This window comes from Rhopilema esculentum, chromosome 8, assembly GCF_057945365.1.
Source record: "Rhopilema esculentum isolate cy_ngs chromosome 8, ASM5794536v1, whole genome shotgun sequence".
Lineage (NCBI taxonomy): Eukaryota > Metazoa > Cnidaria > Scyphozoa > Rhizostomeae > Rhizostomatidae > Rhopilema > Rhopilema esculentum.
This window is the reverse complement of record NC_142822.1, coordinates 3,282,133-3,300,840: the sequence shown is the minus strand read 5'-3', so window position 1 is coordinate 3,300,840 and position 18,708 is coordinate 3,282,133. Positions and strand designations below refer to the sequence as shown.

At 33.7% G+C, this 18,708-nt stretch overlaps 1 protein-coding gene across 1 annotated transcript; it reads right to left on the bottom strand.

The window, feature by feature from the left end:
* Positions 1–147: 147 nt before the first annotated feature.
* On the bottom strand, positions 148–18,459 carry LOC135695061 (uncharacterized). Its single transcript, XM_065214006.1, has 3 exons — positions 17,255–18,459; positions 8,732–9,085; positions 148–787 (listed from the first exon to the last, which is right to left on the bottom strand). Exons 1-3 carry the CDS (start codon positions 18,457–18,459, stop codon positions 607–609), a joined length of 1,740 nt encoding a protein of 579 aa, XP_065070078.1. The 3' UTR covers positions 148–606.
* Positions 18,460–18,708: the final 249 nt, after the last annotated feature.

The window sequence follows — 18,708 nt, the reverse complement described above, 5'->3', positions numbered from 1 at the left end:
AAAACACAAATCAGTTCACGACCTCGTTTCAAATAAGATCAAAATTTGGTCATGTTGCAGTGCTCGTGATATGTTGAATATATATATACACACTAACATACATGAAATTATAAATTTCACAACGGATTTGACCGTTATAAACAATTGAGGGTGAAAAGTTTCACCCAGAACAACTTTTGTGATCTATTCCCCTATAGGTTTTCAAACTTCATATCATCAAAAAATCTACCATACCAGTACAAACAGTATCAAATACTGTATTCTGGCAAATAACTGAATAACTAATACCCTAATCTATGCTTAAAAGTTCGTACAATTAAGTTTGGAGCCATTTCCTAAACGAAGCCGTAAGTCGACTTGGTGTGTTAGCCTAAACAAGCAATGGCCATGACTTCTGCATATCTGTTTAGCTGGCAAAAGTTACAAATATTTCAAGCCCTTCATCTACGCCACAAATCTTTCTAAACAATTAATTTAAAGAGTGTTCTATTAACATCTTATCAACTTTCTTTATGTTGATATTTGGTTTACTTTCTACAAAAGAGACTTCGTGTTGCCAAGCCATAAGACTATAAGTCTGAGTCCATATCGAAATTAAACGAAAGGCTAGTCTTCTTTTATAGAGTTAAGTGCTGTTTTCGTTTCCTCTTCAAAGTACTTATTGAAAAACAGGACATGATTGGACAGATTCCGTATGCCAAAGGTGTGCGTCATCGATTCGAAGTCCTTCATCTGTTTGTTCTCATCCAATGAGTGTATCACCGAAAGTAGCTGCATAAGTATTGATCTGAAAAATGATATCTTTATATGTAACAAGAAGTAAGATGAAAATAATTTCTAATCAAACTTGAAATACATCTAAAGAGAAACTAAAACATAATATTTTTGATTAAATGCGAGCCTAGGGGTAAATATTTCCAGCAAATCAAGAACTCGAATAAAAATACATTCAAGCTTCAAAAAGAAGCTTCAATGCCACAAGCCTCTCAAATGGGATCATTCTTTTGAAAGATGTGACCTTGTTAGAAAAACTGGAGAAATAATTTCATTTTCATTAGATTCATTTTAACCTTCATTCTTTTCCCAGGGTTACAATTCAGTTCAATTATAATTTTGCCATTTAAAAATGAGAACTAATAACATCTTCAATTATTATCTGAATTTAGAATGCATATATCGAAGTCTTGGATAGAATAAAAGATAGGTTTCGTAATATTGTTAGCTGAATAAGCTATAACATTGGAGTTAAAAGATAAGACAAACGCGTTAATTTGATATCGGCATTGATTTTTGTATTCAAAATAACACAAGATTCTATGTACGCGATAATGTCAAAATAACAAATTTTGAGACAGATACAAGTAATATGGAAAACAACTGCTAACAAAAGAGCTGTTAATCATATTTTTGTAAATGAAAGATTACTCAGAATGATGGCTAGAACCTCGTATGGAGACTGTGGTAGCAACTAGTGGTTTGTCTAGACAATTTTGTTTGGGGGAAGGGGGCGTTCAAAATAAGGCAACCGACTTTTTTTGGATCAAATGTTTGTATATGGCAAACTTGTTCCACACTGTCACTAAAAGAGAGCCAGGAAAGGAAGATAGTGGTAGCAGAAATGAGAGTGTTGAAATCAGTAATGGTGATCACATGGATGTTATCACTGTGTCATCTTTTTTTACAACGACGTGCCTATGACAACTACATGAGTGCAAAAGGAATCGAAAATCTTAATCTTAATCTTAAAATCGATAACTTGTCGGTGAAATTCAAGATAAAAGGTAAATCAAGCAAACAAGTAGAAATTGTAGCTATTGGATATTAAAAACAAATTAAAAGTTTATGATAATATTACCTAAAAGATTTAAACACGAAATCGGGCCTGTAGATCTCAGTGAGAAGAAATTTCTAAGAAATTCGGAGCGTGAGTTTCTGACAAATAAACTTTTATTTGTCAATGAAACTGAGAAAATTAAACTGAGTCACTGAATTTCAAGGTGCAAATTTCCGTATAACGAAATTTCTTTGAAATTTGTAGTGTAAATGTCTGATTAATAAACTTGTTATACACGTGAAAATTTTGGAAAGTAAATACTAGATGAAATTGAGGCATTTTTTTATGTGATAACTAGTAAAAGATAATTAACATAGCAAAAAGAGACGTAGAAGGGAAACGATATCATATAGTACGTAAAAAGAAGTGCTATTTTGAAAGCCAATAGCGAGGATTGCGAAGATAAGGATAGAAGGAGATAAAGAAAGCCAAAGAGAAGGTGGACTGATTGCATGAAGTCATGGCAAAGGCAAGTATTGCATCACATAATCATGATTCAGAGTCTTGCGGTGCTGTGTCCGCGCGGGATGCAGCACTTTCTGGGACAAAAATATTAATTGTAGTTGAAAATTGTTCATAATACGATTTGTTGTATATCTTTCTATTCTTTAGAGAATAATCGACTAACCTAATAAATCACTTATTGTAATAACTGTAGCATTTTTGAAAATCAGAAACCTTATAACTTCCCGCCCAAGCAAGATCTCTTGATTTTTACTATAGAGCGGTAATTTGCACCGTAGGACGATGTTTGAAAGTGTCCACAGCAAAGTCATAGGGACATCTTTTTAGGAACGGACGGGGTCATTGATTTATAGCTTTAACAATAGCAGAAACGTCTGATTTTCTATGCTAGGTTGCTTGACATAAAGGGAGCTAGCTAGTTTCTAGTAACTTGAACGTCCCCATCATAGTTGGCATAACTTAGCACTTGGCAATAGGTATCATTGCTTTAGGGCTTATTCAAGAAATGTTGCAAGCAAACTATTCAATCTGCAGGTGCACTTTGCATTAACTGCATTGTGCATTCATAAACGCTTAAAGTAATTAGGCCAAATGTCGAGAAGACTACAGCCCATACTTGTGACCAAATCCTAGCCAGGCACCTGGATTTGGGCTTTGAACCATGTTCTCTTTATTCAAAATGACGTAAAACGGTGCTCCTTTTGATTTTTCTCATTATAAAACAATATCAGGTTTACCAATAAAAAATTCCAGCGATTTAAGAGATTACGTAAAATATGAAGGAAATCTTGCCTAAGGGAGATTTTATAACCATAGAATTTCCATTTCTTGTAGATTTATTATCAAATTTATATCATCGATAATTTCGATAGGGTATTATGGGGTACTTATCAAGTTTTTCGAAGGCTAAGCTGTTTTTATCCTATTTTGTTTGTCTTCTTTTGTATTTCTTTTTAATGATATTAAATTTGGGCACTGACCTCTTTTCCCAGCCATAACGGAGCCCATTAGCAATACACACAGACACACACTGTGAATTTGAAGGTTATATGAATTTTTTATTTGAAGATATCAAAACTGATATCTGCTATCTCGATGAATCACTTTGATAATATCATGGCTAGTTACATGAAAATTTGAATTGGCTTCAGCGATGACAAAAAGGGCTTTAACTACTACCGTTGATGAGCTTGTATGGTCAACTGCAACACAACGCTTTTTCTTTAACATCCCTAAATAGTTCCTTTTTATTTGTAAGCATTGAATACAATATGGTACTGCCACTCTGTTATCACAACCCTGGTCAAGATAGGGGGAAAGGGGTACTGTCCTCGCCTTTGTTTATTATATATTTATGCTTATAGATTATCCCTAGAGTACAAATCACTCCAAACTTTAGGGCCTATACATTTTTACCGGTGTCTTTTTTCACCTGACAGTTTCATTGGGAGTGTGGTCTTAAAAACTGAGCCCTGAGGCTCATGACATTATTACAAGATAATAAGACTACTTCAAGTTTAAAAAGCTATCAGTAGCTCATATGAATAGAAGAAGCCAATTTTGAGGTCAACTATAAGTTATCAAGCTGACGTTCAATACATAGAGAACATGACATACTATCAAATATGACATGCCAACTGTCTCAGCTTGTCCATACATTGGTTCAGAAAAGATAAGGTAGTAAGATCTTTAAAAATCCATCAAGAACAATAACCAGATACCACAAAACGAAATTAGGCCAAAAGAATTTTGTGATGTAGTAAAATTTTGATTTTTTACAACCGTAAACATTTGGGGTATAAGGACGTCCCCCTTGTTGTCAACAAGTTGATGGAAAAGATGTTGAAATTCATCAAAATGTTATCAAACTGTTCATCGTCTTTCATTTCATCAAAATATCATCAACAGCAGTACAGCTACATGTTAATTTTCTATTTTTCTTTGCAAGAACATTATACAAAGAATCACTTTTGCTTACAAAACTTAAAGCCTTTATCTGGCAAAAACTTCTGAATCTCTGTAACATAAAGAGCATTTTTAGATTCTAAAAAACATGGCTTGCTCTAATGTTATGATGTTAACTTATCTAAATAGTTTTTCATTTTCAACAAAACACCACCAAATTCATAATCTTGAAACTCTATGAACGTTCAATATCACATATGTTTTCTAGAATATTTAGAAACAATTGTAAAAGTGAACATATGAAACAAAGTCTCATCGCTAAGACCTTACACATTTGCAAGGGGTTTGCACGACTAGGCTTGATGTACTCACGTTTAAGCTATCTAATTCAAGGATTAATTGATATCTGTCTACGCAAAAACGTCATCTGATAACTAAGTTTCTGAACAGCCCTAGTTTAAAAAGTAGCCCATCCCCGTATACATCTCGACAATGCCCGCAATTCTATTCTAAAAATAAGTTCAGGAGATAGACAAAGTAACTATTATGGATGGCCATGAAATCTCTGTGCAAACATTTAAAAGAATTTTTTATTTGCTTTGAGACGATCACTTTATTAGAATTGATTATACTGCTGGTAGTTGTTTTTTATCAGGATATTGTTGACGTCACAAGTGATGGAATTAATTTAAGTTATTAATGAATTTCAAACAATGGTATATGGCAAAAAACATCTGTGTATTGATCTATGCAAATATTTTGTCAACCGGCAATGTGTATTACTATGCGGCTGTTACCGTAACCCCAATCCCACATCGGGCATACTAAGCCAAGAGCTACTAGAGCAGCCTTGTACATGAATGTCCTTGCAATTTTTTCCAAAAGTTAGCAGAATCTTGTCTCTTACAAAAACTACTCTTTATAGCACGATTTTTCAAATATGTTATGAGAAAATCATTGAATTTTGTGATCCTAATTACAAAACATAATTTTTATAATTTATTCAGTACAAAGTCCAAAATCCAATTTCAAAGTAAGTTAGAATTCTTTTCTATACAAAACAAACTTGATATTATCGCTACAAAACAGCATCATGTATTGCTGCTCTCTTTTGCTCCCAGCAATGTTTGATCTTTTAGACAACTAACAACAATGTAGAATACGTATATTTTACAAACATGAATTATTTTCTTATAAATTTATTCAATTAAAAAATGTAAAATCTTATATTTTACATCATTTTATATTGATTAATTTTAGACAAGTGAGGATTAGCTGAGTTACTGTTCTGTTATTAGATTTTGGATATTTTGAGATATCTATGACTGTTGTACGAGGATCACTTTTGAGTCCGTAATTTTTCACACATATTGCATCCCGAATATGACGGTATCAAATGAAAGAACCCATATATATCACATCATATTACAGTATAAGCTATAGATGACATTACTAAACTTTTTCCTGCAATGAAAACTCTTGCAAGAGGTCAGTCAGGATCTTTGGCGGAAGGTATTATAGTCAGACTTTGAGGTGATCAATAAGATGTGCGGGAAGAGAAGAGAAAGGCAATAAAACGTCTTTCAATCTACAAGGAATACTCATTTCACCAACTGGAATCAGCCATGACTCACTTTCATTAACGGAAGGGCAGTTTTAAAGTCATAGAATCACATCACAAAGGGAACTTCGAGAAGTATTGGTGTTTCAAAAGGCAAACAGACAAAAAATAAACTTTGAGCATGGAAGAAAGTTCCCCTGCGTCATATTTCTTGCCGCGAAGACGAAGTGCAATGCTTATTAATGTTACTTCCTCGATATTAATTTTCATAAGTCCATCCATGCAGGACCGGCGAAACGTATTTGAAAGTGGAGGGGCCAAATATGAAAGTCTTGAAAGGGCTTATGTTAGGCCGCCACCATGGTTGGGGGCAAGTAAAAATTTTATGATTATTGTATTTTAGGGAATGGCCAGAGACTGTATCTAAAATGGATATTGACTAAAAGAAAATCCAAGGCATTTTCAACAAAAACAGAAGAACTATCAACTAAAATAAAAGCAAATTAAGCAATTTGTATACTTGGGATTTTGTTTGGTAAAATCTGATCTTAAATATTTCGGAAAAAAAGTGCTTTTAACAAAAATAAAAAATAGTTTTTATAGAATTCATAATTGTGTCTAAATTTTCTTTCTTAGTAGGAATGGATTATCGATACAATGAAAGTTTGAAGTTTTCTTGATGTTACTTTTATAGAACAAATCTGCCCATTCTTTCTTTCTCATGTCCTCAAAAATTTTCTTTTCGTCAGTTTCTTTCCCTTCCACACCGCTAGCAATTTCTCTCTTTTTGCAATGTTCCTAGAAATTTGTTGTTAACAAATAGACCTTGTGAGCCACGTTTAGGAAATAGAAAGAACGAAACTCCGTCAATTTGTGCTGGCACCAAGTTATTCTGGATCAGGTTTCTCGATCTATTTCCTAAGCCAAGCTGTTACTCGCTGTACAACTTATAAAATGACCGATTTCTTCGATCTAATTCCCATATTCAAATTTATATATGTCTTCTATGGTAAAGTCATAGCAATCAAGCTAAATCTAAAGGCATATGTAAGGGATTACTAAGCACAGTTACTTACAGAATGATCTACTACATTTATTTCCAATTTTGCCTAAAATTTTTCTTTAGCTCTGCAGAAAAGTGGGGGGCCATGGCTCCCTCCCCCCCCCCTCCGCTTTTGCCGGCCTTGTCATGATATCCATTTCTGGCACCATTTGAGACTGAATTCATACCATTTTTACCCAAGGGTCCGTGGTTTGAGTCTTTGGTATGACCAAACTTTCACCCAGAATGGGGAGAGTCGCCAGCTCTCTGTAATTCCAGGCGTAGGAATCACGAGGTGTGGTCATATCGAGAGGAAGAACCAGGACACTGCTCGATAAGCATAGCTTCTCAGTGTCCTGAAAACTACCTTCGGATGCTAGGTAGCAACAAATACAAATACAAATACAAATAATCTTCGCTATTATTTCATCAATTTTCTTAGCTTTTTCCAGACACTTTTTCAGGACTTCAATTTTTCATCCAAGTTTTGTAGAAAAATTGAATCCTCCAGGTTTTGATAAGACAGTACTTGTATTGACTAATAATCAATTTGCATCGAATCACACGGGCCTCACTAAATACTGGAGACTGTAGATTGTGTTGCTGCTACTGTTTTTGATATTTCAAGGTATCTTAGAAAGTTTAAATGAAACTTGGTGAAATAGAATGATATAGCATTACTTTTTAAAGAAGCAAGATTGAATTACTTTGCGATATCTTAAAATGCACCTGTGCTTGTTTTTCAGTAATATCCATGGGACAGCAGTGACAGAATCTGAGCGTTCATTATAGGTGGGGTAAGCGCAGTAAATTGCACTGAGATTTTTCAATTATCTTTTTTGTGTAGCTCTCTTTTCATTTTTGATTCCAAGGTTAAGATATCTTACCACGAGAATACATTTTCACTTTCATATGTAATGGAGGGGGCAGTTAATCGCTCAACTTTCCCAAAACTGCTGAAAATTTGTTAGATTTTCAGCAAATAGTTTTCCCTCTTCCTCTTTCTCAGTATATCAAATTGGCAAATAATTCCTATACCAGACTAACAAAAGCACAAAACAGAACTTATATCCCCTTACCCCGACTGCCAGTGTCTCCTACGACAAAGGGGGGAAACAAAGACAGCTGGCTTTTCTAATTTTAAAATAAACATTTAAACGGCTCTGGCATCCAGATTCATATCTGCTTAACTTTAATTATTCATTTTCTCGTCACTTCTCGTCATTTCATATTTTCTTTTAGCTGAAGTTTATAAACTTTATTTTACAGTTAATATCACAAAACATAACCGGAAGGCATCTGGATTCGTTGTTCTGCAGAAGCAAATGGTTACTTTCATAATCCACCAGAATCGATCTTGAGGCGAATAGGTTTTCGTCTTTTGCGACGATTATTAAAAGTTTTGTAGCAACTAGTTGAGCAGGGCATAAAAGCCATTCATATGAGAGGTTCCTGCAGGCACCGCAGAGCAGAGGGGCTGGGGGACTTTAGCCAAAAATTACCCCCACTTTTTGCATGAAATACCAAAAATTAAATACTAAACTACCATACTGTTTTTTTATACGGTTTTCACCCCCCCCCCCCACCTTTTTTCTTTTTAGACGCTCCACTTTTCTCAACGCTCCACGGTGCCTGTCCTGGACTATAGTCTTGATTTATTCTAATTAAACTCGTGAGGCTTTGGTTGACGTATTAAGAGTGAAAGACAAAGAGAATGTCAAATTAAAAAGGAGATACTTGAAAAATATAAGATCAGAAAGAAACAAATGAGCAAGAAGGATAAAAGATAATCAATAAGATACTATTAAATAAAATGCTTGGCATAACAGAAAATGCACTACTATGAATGCATCAAGAGGTAACTTTATGATTTCACACGTAACAGTAAAGTAAGGATATTTATAAAGTACACAATGCCTCTTACCTCGTTACTTCTAGGTCTTTAAGTCTTTTAATGAGATTCTGTTTCCGCTTTGTGCTGTCTGTTCCTGATTTTTTTGCATTGGATACTGACGTTTTTGCAGTCACTTCAAATGGAAAGAAGGACATGTTAATGTCGTGGACTCCATTTGCCAATTCCTCACACTCTCGTTCTGATACTTTGGAAAGAACAGTGTGCTTTGAGAGGCGGTGGTGAAGAGAGCTGATGATGTCATGTTTCTCCAGCAGCTGTCTTGCAGAATTCTTTGCCAATCGCAAGTACGATATCATGTCTACTTTGTTTAGGTGCTCGGGAGCACTTACGCGTCTTCGTAATTCTTCAACACTTATTTCATATCTGCAAAAAAGGTGCATGTAAAGAAATCTCAGTACTTGCATTGTGTTAGAGCGTCATTCGGTAAAGGATGATTCCTTTAGAAAGGAATGGTCCCTTGCTATAGAAGTAAAATTAATGACAACATTTTCCTGAAAAAAGGAAAAAAACAAAGCCATTCCAACCGTAGTACCATAAGTTCAAAGGCAAGATCATTGTGATTAAAAGCATTAGGCTAATATATTAAAGAATTACATAAAAACCGTAGGCAGATTAGCAGAGATACTCTCAAAATGATAAATTGATGGCAATGATTCACAATGTAGGTGGATTGGCACCCTATGATTATCAGCTGGAAGCTTGGCTTTTTTTATTCAAATTATTCAAATTTTTTTAATTTATCAATATTTTCACACATATATGAATCTATCTACAAGCACTCTTAGCGAAACTCAAACCAACCCATTATAATACTACCCCTCATTTTTCTGAGAATTGATAATATTTAGATTGCTTCTACTTTATCAACAATAATAAATCTTAAATAAATCTTTATACTTCTTACCCTCTCTAATGGAGCAACAACTTGTTTTGTTTTATTTTTGTCCCTTAATACTTTCAGCATTTCTTTCTAAAATTTTTAATACCATCTGCTTCGCAGAAGGGTTTGAAAGAATACTTGTCTAACTATTAGTTACCTTGTTAACTCAAAGCAAAGCTTCCTATTCACAGATAAATCAATGTACAGTACCAGACAATGCACGCTAATGTAATGATAACCAATAAACAAGTTGAATAATGCAGTAAGAATGACACGATGAAAGATATTTGGAAATAAGTTGCTTTAACATAAGTATTTCTGGAACAGGACAGTTGCCTGATGAAGACATTAAGCGTGAAACTCAGAGTAGCAGCTCAGAATCATCAAGCTGTATACACTAAAAGCATCTACAGCTCTGCATGTACGGCAGTGATCACTCTATTACAGGCCATTTAACAGCAATTTTCATAAACGAACTCGAGATATAAAAAAGATTGCAAGAAATAAAAATTTACTGCTTTACCATCAGAAAAGGATCTAATAAAAAGCTTATATCAAAGGATTTTGCATCAAGCTTTTGCTGCTTTATTCATTGGGTGATGTATTGGTCCGGAAAAAAGTACTTCAGTTTATTCAATAATAAATATTTTGAAGATTTTTACAGAATAAAGTAACATTCTTCCAAAATTGGCTCATGATTTCTAATTCTGTTTGCCTTACATTTTAAAAAACATAAAAAGAGTGCTCTTGGAGCCAAACTTTGTATCTTTTTTCATGTTTGAAAGTCCCTTATTATTCAAAGATGGTTCATCGTTTTAAGTATTGATTTTTGTATTACTAAAACTGGTAGTTCCTGATTCAAGATGAATCTTCCATTCAAGGCGTGAGTAAAGAAAAGACTGTCTTGATCAGTTTGTGGCACTTCTCCCCTCAGATAGAAGACTGATAATTGTTCTCAAAACACTGTCACACAAAAAAACAAATAATTTTGCAATTATCAAGGCTGGAGACACAAGATCTCTGACTTAGGTGTGTATAGCCTCAGGAACGTAGCCAATGTTACTGATATGAAAGCTCAGCTATAGTAAAAAAAAAATCTGCTTTGAGTGCCCGAGAAAGTGAAATTTTGTATTGATCAAAATTTGTAACGAACGAAAAACGAATGAGATTCATCTAAAAATTCCAAGGAGAATGTCGGCTTTCAAAGTTTAATAACAGCAAAAGGCTAAATAATGATTAAATGTCTACAAAACACGTTTTTATCTCTGTACCTTTTTTCAATTCGTGTATTATTCACATGCATGAATTATATTTTGATCTCAACGAGCGATGACAATCTTATACCTATCAGTATCAATAGCAGCTATAAGAGACTCTAGCTACCTTTTTCTGAAAACAAGTCTCTAAAAATGCATCAACGATCAGCTTGATTTTGAAAACAGCTTTCGTATTTTACTTTGACGTTCTCTTATTTAATATGGTCTGCAATTTTATTAGAGACAAATGACTTCCAATCTTGTTGGCAAATTTCAGAAAAAATTCATCCTTCATCTGCTGAAAATATTGATATATTGTAAATAGAAAATTTTCAGGGTTTAGTAATTTTTCCAAATTGAGAAAACAAAACTGGAATGGATATGGAATAGTCCCAACCGAAAGTAGCTCCCAGAAAATCTAAATGCCTTCTTGCCAAATATTATAATCCATGGCTCTAGCAAAATTAGTATCCAAGTACTCTGTAATGCAATCTTCATATTCTTACCTATAAACTGTTAATCATTAACTTCGTGATACTGTACTAACTTTAACTACATTGCCTGTATTTACTGTATTTGTGATACTGTATTTACTTTCTTCAGTTGTATTCTATAGTTTTATGTATTATTCATAATATTACTGTAGCAAAATTTCTACATCTCAACCGACTTACCAATATAGATTAAACAAGGAAATTTGACTCAAAGTACCCCAATCAACTCAATGTATTTAATAGTATTTATTTGACTCGAAGGCTCAACTAAGTACCCCAATCTACTCAATGTATTTAATATTAATTATTTGACTCGAAGGCTCAACTAAGTACCCCAATCTACTCAATGTATTTAATATTAATTATTTGACTCGAAGGCTCAACTAAGTACCCCAATCTACTCAATGTATTTAATATTAATTATTTGACTCGAAGGCTCAACTAAGTACCCCAATCAACTCAATGTACTCATTATTAATTATTTACACAATCAACTTAAAATTTGAATAGAAAAAAGAGATGAAATTAGATGAAAACTCTAAAGGAAACTTCCACTCTAATCATTGGGCTATAATGTAAGGCCTTATCCAATGTTTCAGAGCATTTTAATGTAACAGCACTTTTATTGATCAATATGTGTGGAACAGGACATGGGTATCTTGTTCACACAAAATCCCAAACAGTTTTTAGAATTTGCTATACCAACATAACATACATCAGAGATGTAAAATTTATGGCTAATTTATTTTTGAACTAGTTTCTTCAACATTTAAAGATAATCGTATAGTTTATTTATATATTTTATTTTTCCTGTACTTAAAAATTTAGCATTATATGTAGTAATATGTTAAGGGCTGCCTCTGCCTAGACGTCAACTGATGACAAAAAGATGTGGTCGAGAAGAATGACCAAGAAACAATGGGCCTAGAAGTCACCAACGTGTAATGGCGAATAATTCGCAAATGTATCCATAAACCATACATTAATAATTGACAAGCTAGATCCTAGGCAAAGTCACTTTTCTCTTTAAGCGCGAGCCATTATTGTGGTTTGTAATTTCTAACTATAATTTTTTGTTGTATTTTATCGTTATGATATACCTTCATATGATAATTAAATTTGCCATCTTCATATGATAAAATTGAATATTCATCGGCCTTTGTCTTTAACCATACATGCACCTGATAAAACACTTTCATCTTATCTTGTTTTTGAAATGATATCATTTACAGTTGTAGGCTTTTTGTATGAAATACAAAGGGCTGGTACCAGAAAGTAAGGCCGGACATGAAATTTGCAACAATTAAGCAGCTATAACTTGCTGAAATTACCAGTGAATTAATATGAAAAGATAATTTTAACTTTAATTGATTGTATTCTTACGTATTTATTAGTAAGAGTTATAAAGAGATCACTTTCTTAAACAAAAGAAGAAATGATTGCATGTATGCAAGAGCTTCTGCAAATGTATCCTTGAATTAACCAAAAGCAGATTCTTTTTATATAAGATTGATTTTCCCTCTCTATCTATAATACTATACATTAACAAGCTCTGCTTTGCTTGATATCAATCAATGAACCAAAATAATGTTTTGTTCTAAAGTGCTGACTTCTCAGTATTAGGCATGAGTCTAAACTGTTTGACTGTTTGCCCAACCACCGAGAACTTTCAGACGGATTGATTTCTCAGTATTATACTTCGGCTGTGATAAATAAAAATCACATTGCGCTAAACTAGAATATTTATTCAGTTCAAACATAATCTTGTCTATTCTTAGAATTGAAATGTTTTAGTCATTAATACTGAAAATGTTTGCACAATTAAGCTTTTGATAGGTTCCTAGGAGGGGTGGCGGGGGGGGGGGGGTTGCTTCAAAACACCAAGGAGTGCCTGTTTGAGATATAAAAACATACTCTAAAATTTATAAATTATTCAAAATTTAAATGCAATATGAAATGCATACCTTCAAAATTAATTTAAACTAACAAAATTCCAACAATTCAATTAAGTAAAGAGTAACATATCACCTTTCTTTTATAAATTGATATCCAAAATCCAAAGGTCGTGCTAAAAATCACTCCCAAAATTTATGCCTAATTTTAGTTTTACCAAAATTGATGCCCCAAAATATATTTACTACTTGAAAAAAGGTATCCAAAAATGGCACACCCCATAAAAATGCAAATGGAAGATAATACCCCTTCCTCCTTCGGGAATAGGTTGCACTGTATCTGACTGTAAGTTGGTTCAGTGTAGCGTAAACTGAAGCCGAAGTTAAGAGAGATAGAATTTGGATGGAAAAAGTTCTCTCTATATCAAAATTAAACTGGCAACCAAACATCTTTGTCACGCAATCTAAAAGTTTGACCAAAATTCAAGAGATCTATCCATAGTAACAAACAACTCTGCTGTCAATGTTTCCTTTTATGTCTACATTCTTTTTTTGAATTACTCTATTTAATTAATTCAACATTTGAGCCAAAGGGCTTTGAAGTTTTCTTGGCAGAAACAGAAGCTTTCTGGTAGGAAATTCAAGCACATGGTCTTGTTCAACATTGGATAATCATTATCCACCAAACCACGATATCAAGATAAAAACAAAAATCATCTAATTAGAATTGAAAATCAAGAATCTTATAATTATTATTTATTCTATAAAGCCATAATTCTAAAAAGTTATCAAATGTAACAGCTTTAGGTAGAGACTCATGTCATTAAATTTTGTTATGACTGTTTTAATTTTCATTAGGTTTAATATAATGGAAAATATCAAACTTCTTGGCAGCAATTGGAATTGTAGGGCATAGTTCCCGAATAGTATTTAAACATGCAAAAAAATGTATCATTGCTCTCATGTGTAAATGCAACGTTTAGCATGTTTCACCAAGAGGTGTTCCTGATTAAATCTTTTCAAAGGATGAATATGTTTTTATGCTAAACCTTCAACTTTTGATCTGTTCTGGCATTTGCTTTGGATCCTGTTTGAAGAAGGTCGATCCTGACTTAAAGGTCACATTTCTTAACTACACTTTATTAGAAAGCATTCAATACGAATTCTGATCCACACAAAATTGCACTTTCGAGGGCACTCAAAATAAACATCCCCTTTACAATAGCTGAGCCTAAAAATGCAAATATTGATTAGAGTCTTTAGAATTCACATACCTTAGACAGAGAACTTGTGTCTCCAGTCCCAATAATTTCAAACTTTACGCTTTTTTAGTTATATTTTATTTTTTAACATTTTTAGGACAATTTCCTTATAAATTTTTTCAACTTTACTTATATGAGGGGAAAAGAGCTACAAACTGACCAAGACAGTCTTTTCTTTACTCACTTTACTACTTGTCTAGTCTTTACTTTACTTTGAATGGGTGATTCATGTTTGATCTTTGAAAGTTTTCTTGAATCAGGAACTACCAGTTTTAGTAATATAAAAATCAACACTTAAAACGATGAATTACTTTTGAATTGTAAGGTACTTTCAAACATGAAAAAAGAAACAATATTTGACTCCAAAAACTCCAAAAGCACTCTTTCTGTCGCATAAAAAGTTAGTGGGCAAAAATAATAAAGTAATCGCAAGCATGTTTTGGAAAAATGTGAATATCCCTCAATAGTTTGTTATTGGAAAAAATGTAATGCTCATTTAAGCTCGGACCAATCATGGTGTTTGAATCTAATTTGTTTTCAAATGGTTGAAAAAGTTATAGCAGGAAAGCGTAGGTTGTAATTTACACGTTGAGCAAAGTTTGAGCAAATGGACAATTGGAACGTTTGATTTAAGCAATAATGACAAGAACTTTTCTTAAGCAAAAAAATAATGTATTTTTATCACTTAACATTGATGTTTTAAACATGCGACGCTATACATGGTATTTCATTGGTATGAAATTATTCAGTGAGTGGTATTGGTCTACTGTTTAAAAAAGCAATTATATTTGTGTATCTGTATGTTGCAGCAACTGTCATATATGCTTCTGTGATAATAAAATAAATTTTGATATCAGCACAGTATCATGCATGTGTTAAAGAAGACACGATGCAAGTTCTTCAATTTGAATATGCACACAGAAGCTGTGTCATTAGTTTGCTTGATGCATTAATTAGACCTTAGACTGAATGACCTGCAACTTTTGTTCAACTAAAGACTGTCTGTGACAGATGGAATGGCTGGGGGTTTGTATACTAAGGTTTTTTCGTTATCAACCTATATTTTTCAAATCATTGTTAAAAAATGCATGTTTTTGTTTTTTTTCTTTTATTGTACCAACTAGTTTTACACGATCTAAGGCTTTTGTATGTATTCCTCACTTCAAATTCGCGAAAATATTTGTCCGCAACAAATAAATTTAAAAAGTTGTCTCTCCGTTCCAGAGATGAGTATTTCAAACGTTGCCTTTTGATAAATCTAATTACTTTCTAATTATCAAGGCCAAAAAGGCAATATTGAAAGAGTAAGATACAATATTACTATAGATAGTGTGAATATAGATTAACCCGGTACATGTTTATTGGCAAATGAAACGGCTTTAATGGCTTTATTTTTCAATACACAGCGCAAAAATACCAACAGAGCTGTTGATTTTCTTGACAGAATAATCTCTTAAAAATATGAAGATTGCCATTGCTAGATGAGCTATCTTAGGTACGTTGAGTTTGAATTTGACACCTACATACATTTGCAATTTTCACACTTAAATGCAAAGTTATGATTGAACAGCTATTGAAGGAATCTTTCTGTCTATTCCAGAAACGCAAGGAAATGGAATTCTTCTTTTTTGAGCCCGTGTCTTGTTAGAAAGCAAGTGTTCAAGAAATAAGATATAGACCTATTTATTATCGTTTGACAGGCAGCTATCGTCACTGAGTTTAAAATTCTGCTACCTTGATCCTTGGTATTACCTTCTCTTCAAAAAAAGTATTCATACTTCGTTATTACGCTATAAACGCTATAAATGTTGACAGTTTTTGAAGCTACTTCTAGTAAAGACAGAAGTTAAAGAGTTTTTGCAGAGCATTTTAACCAAAGTAGAAGAAACTTATAGCATGAAGTAAAAATTGAAGCTTCCAAAAATGTGCTCTTTTTTAGCCTTCTCCCTTTTATGAAAAGAAGCGTCAAGAAAATCTACGGATATGAAACTGACCTAGAAAAAACACGTTAGTTTCACTGCTGTATGTAGAAAAATCTATAGCAACTCTACGTAGACCTTTCCCTCATAAAACTCCATCGCAGAAACAGTTTTCGGAAAAACTATTAAGCATAATATAGAAATGCAACTTTACTGGCAATTAATACCCTTTTTTAAGGCAATGTATTCAAACATAATCCGTTATTTTTGCTTGAAGTGTGCATCTTTTGGAACAAATCCAACTTTTCTTTTTATCTAGACTCAGTTTTTAAGAACATTTGCCAAAAGACCCTAGCCAATTTTTAATTTTTTTTTAAAAAAACGCTCAACTATTGTAAAGAGAATGTCTTCAGGAAATGTCTTTAAGAGTGCCATTGAAAGTTTGACTTTATTATTGATCAACACTTCAAATGAAAAATGGGGTAAGATTTATTCGAGGATGTTGAAGAAGAGAATAACTTTGAAAAATTGTTTCCTTCGCAAGTACCAAGCAATTTTCTACCATAGTGTAACCCAAACAAACAAAAAATAAATGTAACTTTAATGAAAAAGCTTCTTGAGATTTAACTGGTCTCACATACCTACCAAAATAGTCTTCTTATTTTCTGGATTCGAGAATAAGATGTCCAAGGATAAATTTCTCATCTTAAACAAACTGGAACGAAACTTGTTTCCTTTTTCAAGAATGATAAAGTGGTTCTATCTTATAAACAGCAATCCTATTGCATAACACTAAAAGTTTCAGATTTCGCATCTAAAAAATTCTTACCTCCTTTCTCGAGATCCTTGCAAACAGAGAAGTCCAAAAATTTTGCAAGCAACTTCCTCTTTACTTCTTTCTTCCTTTTTCTTTTTTATTCTTTGGGTTAATTGCTTTAACGTTCCCTCATAAGGGTTGTTTCTTTTAACGAGACTGGAATGTTCCAAATTTGACAGCCTATCTTCTTCCCCTTTCACATCTTTAATGTCTTCATCTTCACTTCCTAAGATTGTAGATGTAAAATCTATAGGTTCTGGCAAATGAAGCTCATCATCAAGTCTCTGATCGGGCTGGTTGTTCAAATAACTTAGCTTTGGGCGATTTCTGGCAGCTTTTTGTCTTCTATTGGGCTTCTTCGAGCTACTACCATTTTGCTTTGCAACTGTCTCAAGAACTTTAAACGCGCTATCTGAAGAAACGGCTTTGGCTAGATCTACATTTCTTGTTGATGTAGAAGTCTCAGGGATGGCATTACTGGCAATGACAGCAGACGAAACAGTGGTGAAGGCTGTTGATACAATGACATTAGCACCACTAGAGGTAGTGACTGTCACAGTAGTAGTCGTGGCAGTGGTGTCGTTTGTAGCGGTGCTTGAAAAAGTTGTGGCAACTCTCGCAACACTAGAACATTTACGGCCTACTCTTTCGTCATGTAAATGTCTGCTACTGTCAGTTCTTCTGAACATTACATCCTGGAAACCATGGTTTGGGCACTGATATCTCGACTGCCAAGCATCTCTCTGAAAAGTAGCTGTGTCATGGCATCCCATACCATGCCCAGTTGTGTTCGACACAACCCTTAATTGCTGATCCACATTGCTGTGACATGAAGTAGGATAAAATATTCTTGTTCGACTATCAGAGCTGCTTGTTAAAACAGGGCTGGCTGGGTCTTCATATCCATTGAGCCCAATACCATTTTCAGCAAATCGGCTTTGGTTATGTTTCCAGTAGCCATTAAAGCCTTCGATTTCCGCATGACTGCAAACAGCTCTGAAGGGTGTTGGTGCAGCCAAAGGTGCACGGCTATTAGAATGCCTTCTTTGTGAGTATTGCCATGGGTATTCAATTTCTGGTGAAATTATTTGCCTCACTGGCAAGATGTACGGCACGAAGGCAGTTGGCTTGTTTCGAGGCATCTTGAAGCACATAGGCGTGTAATCTTGAAAATGAGGCATTCTGTTTGGCTGCCGTTTAAAACGATTCATTTTCATCTTGAATTAAAACGTATCTATGATAGAAAGCAACTTCATCTTAGCTATCAAAGTAGTGGCTGTGCAAGTTAAAACAAGTTAGAATGGATGCATTAAAAGCTTTCAGGACATTGGTTAAATCAGAGATAAGAAGACTTGGCATACGTATACACATAATGCAAATTGGCAAAATGGCGGCTTCCAGGGTAGTCTTCCAATTCATTGTCGCTTTCATATACTAATAAAACTCTTTTTGTAATTTTATCCACC

Excerpts from the sequence above, each read along its gene's own strand:
- LOC135695061 (XM_065214006.1), bottom strand. The coding sequence starts at position 18,459 with ATGAAAATGAATCGTTTTAAACGGCAGCCAAACAGAATGCCTCATTTT. Across the intron at positions 9,086-17,254 it reads CAAGGATCTCGAGAAAGGAG|ATATGAAATAAGTGTTGAAG; the intron begins GTAAGAATTTTT and ends CCTTTTTTGCAG. Across the intron at positions 788-8,731 it reads AAAGACCTAGAAGTAACGAG|ATCAATACTTATGCAGCTAC; the intron begins GTAAGAGGCATT and ends ATCATTTTTCAG.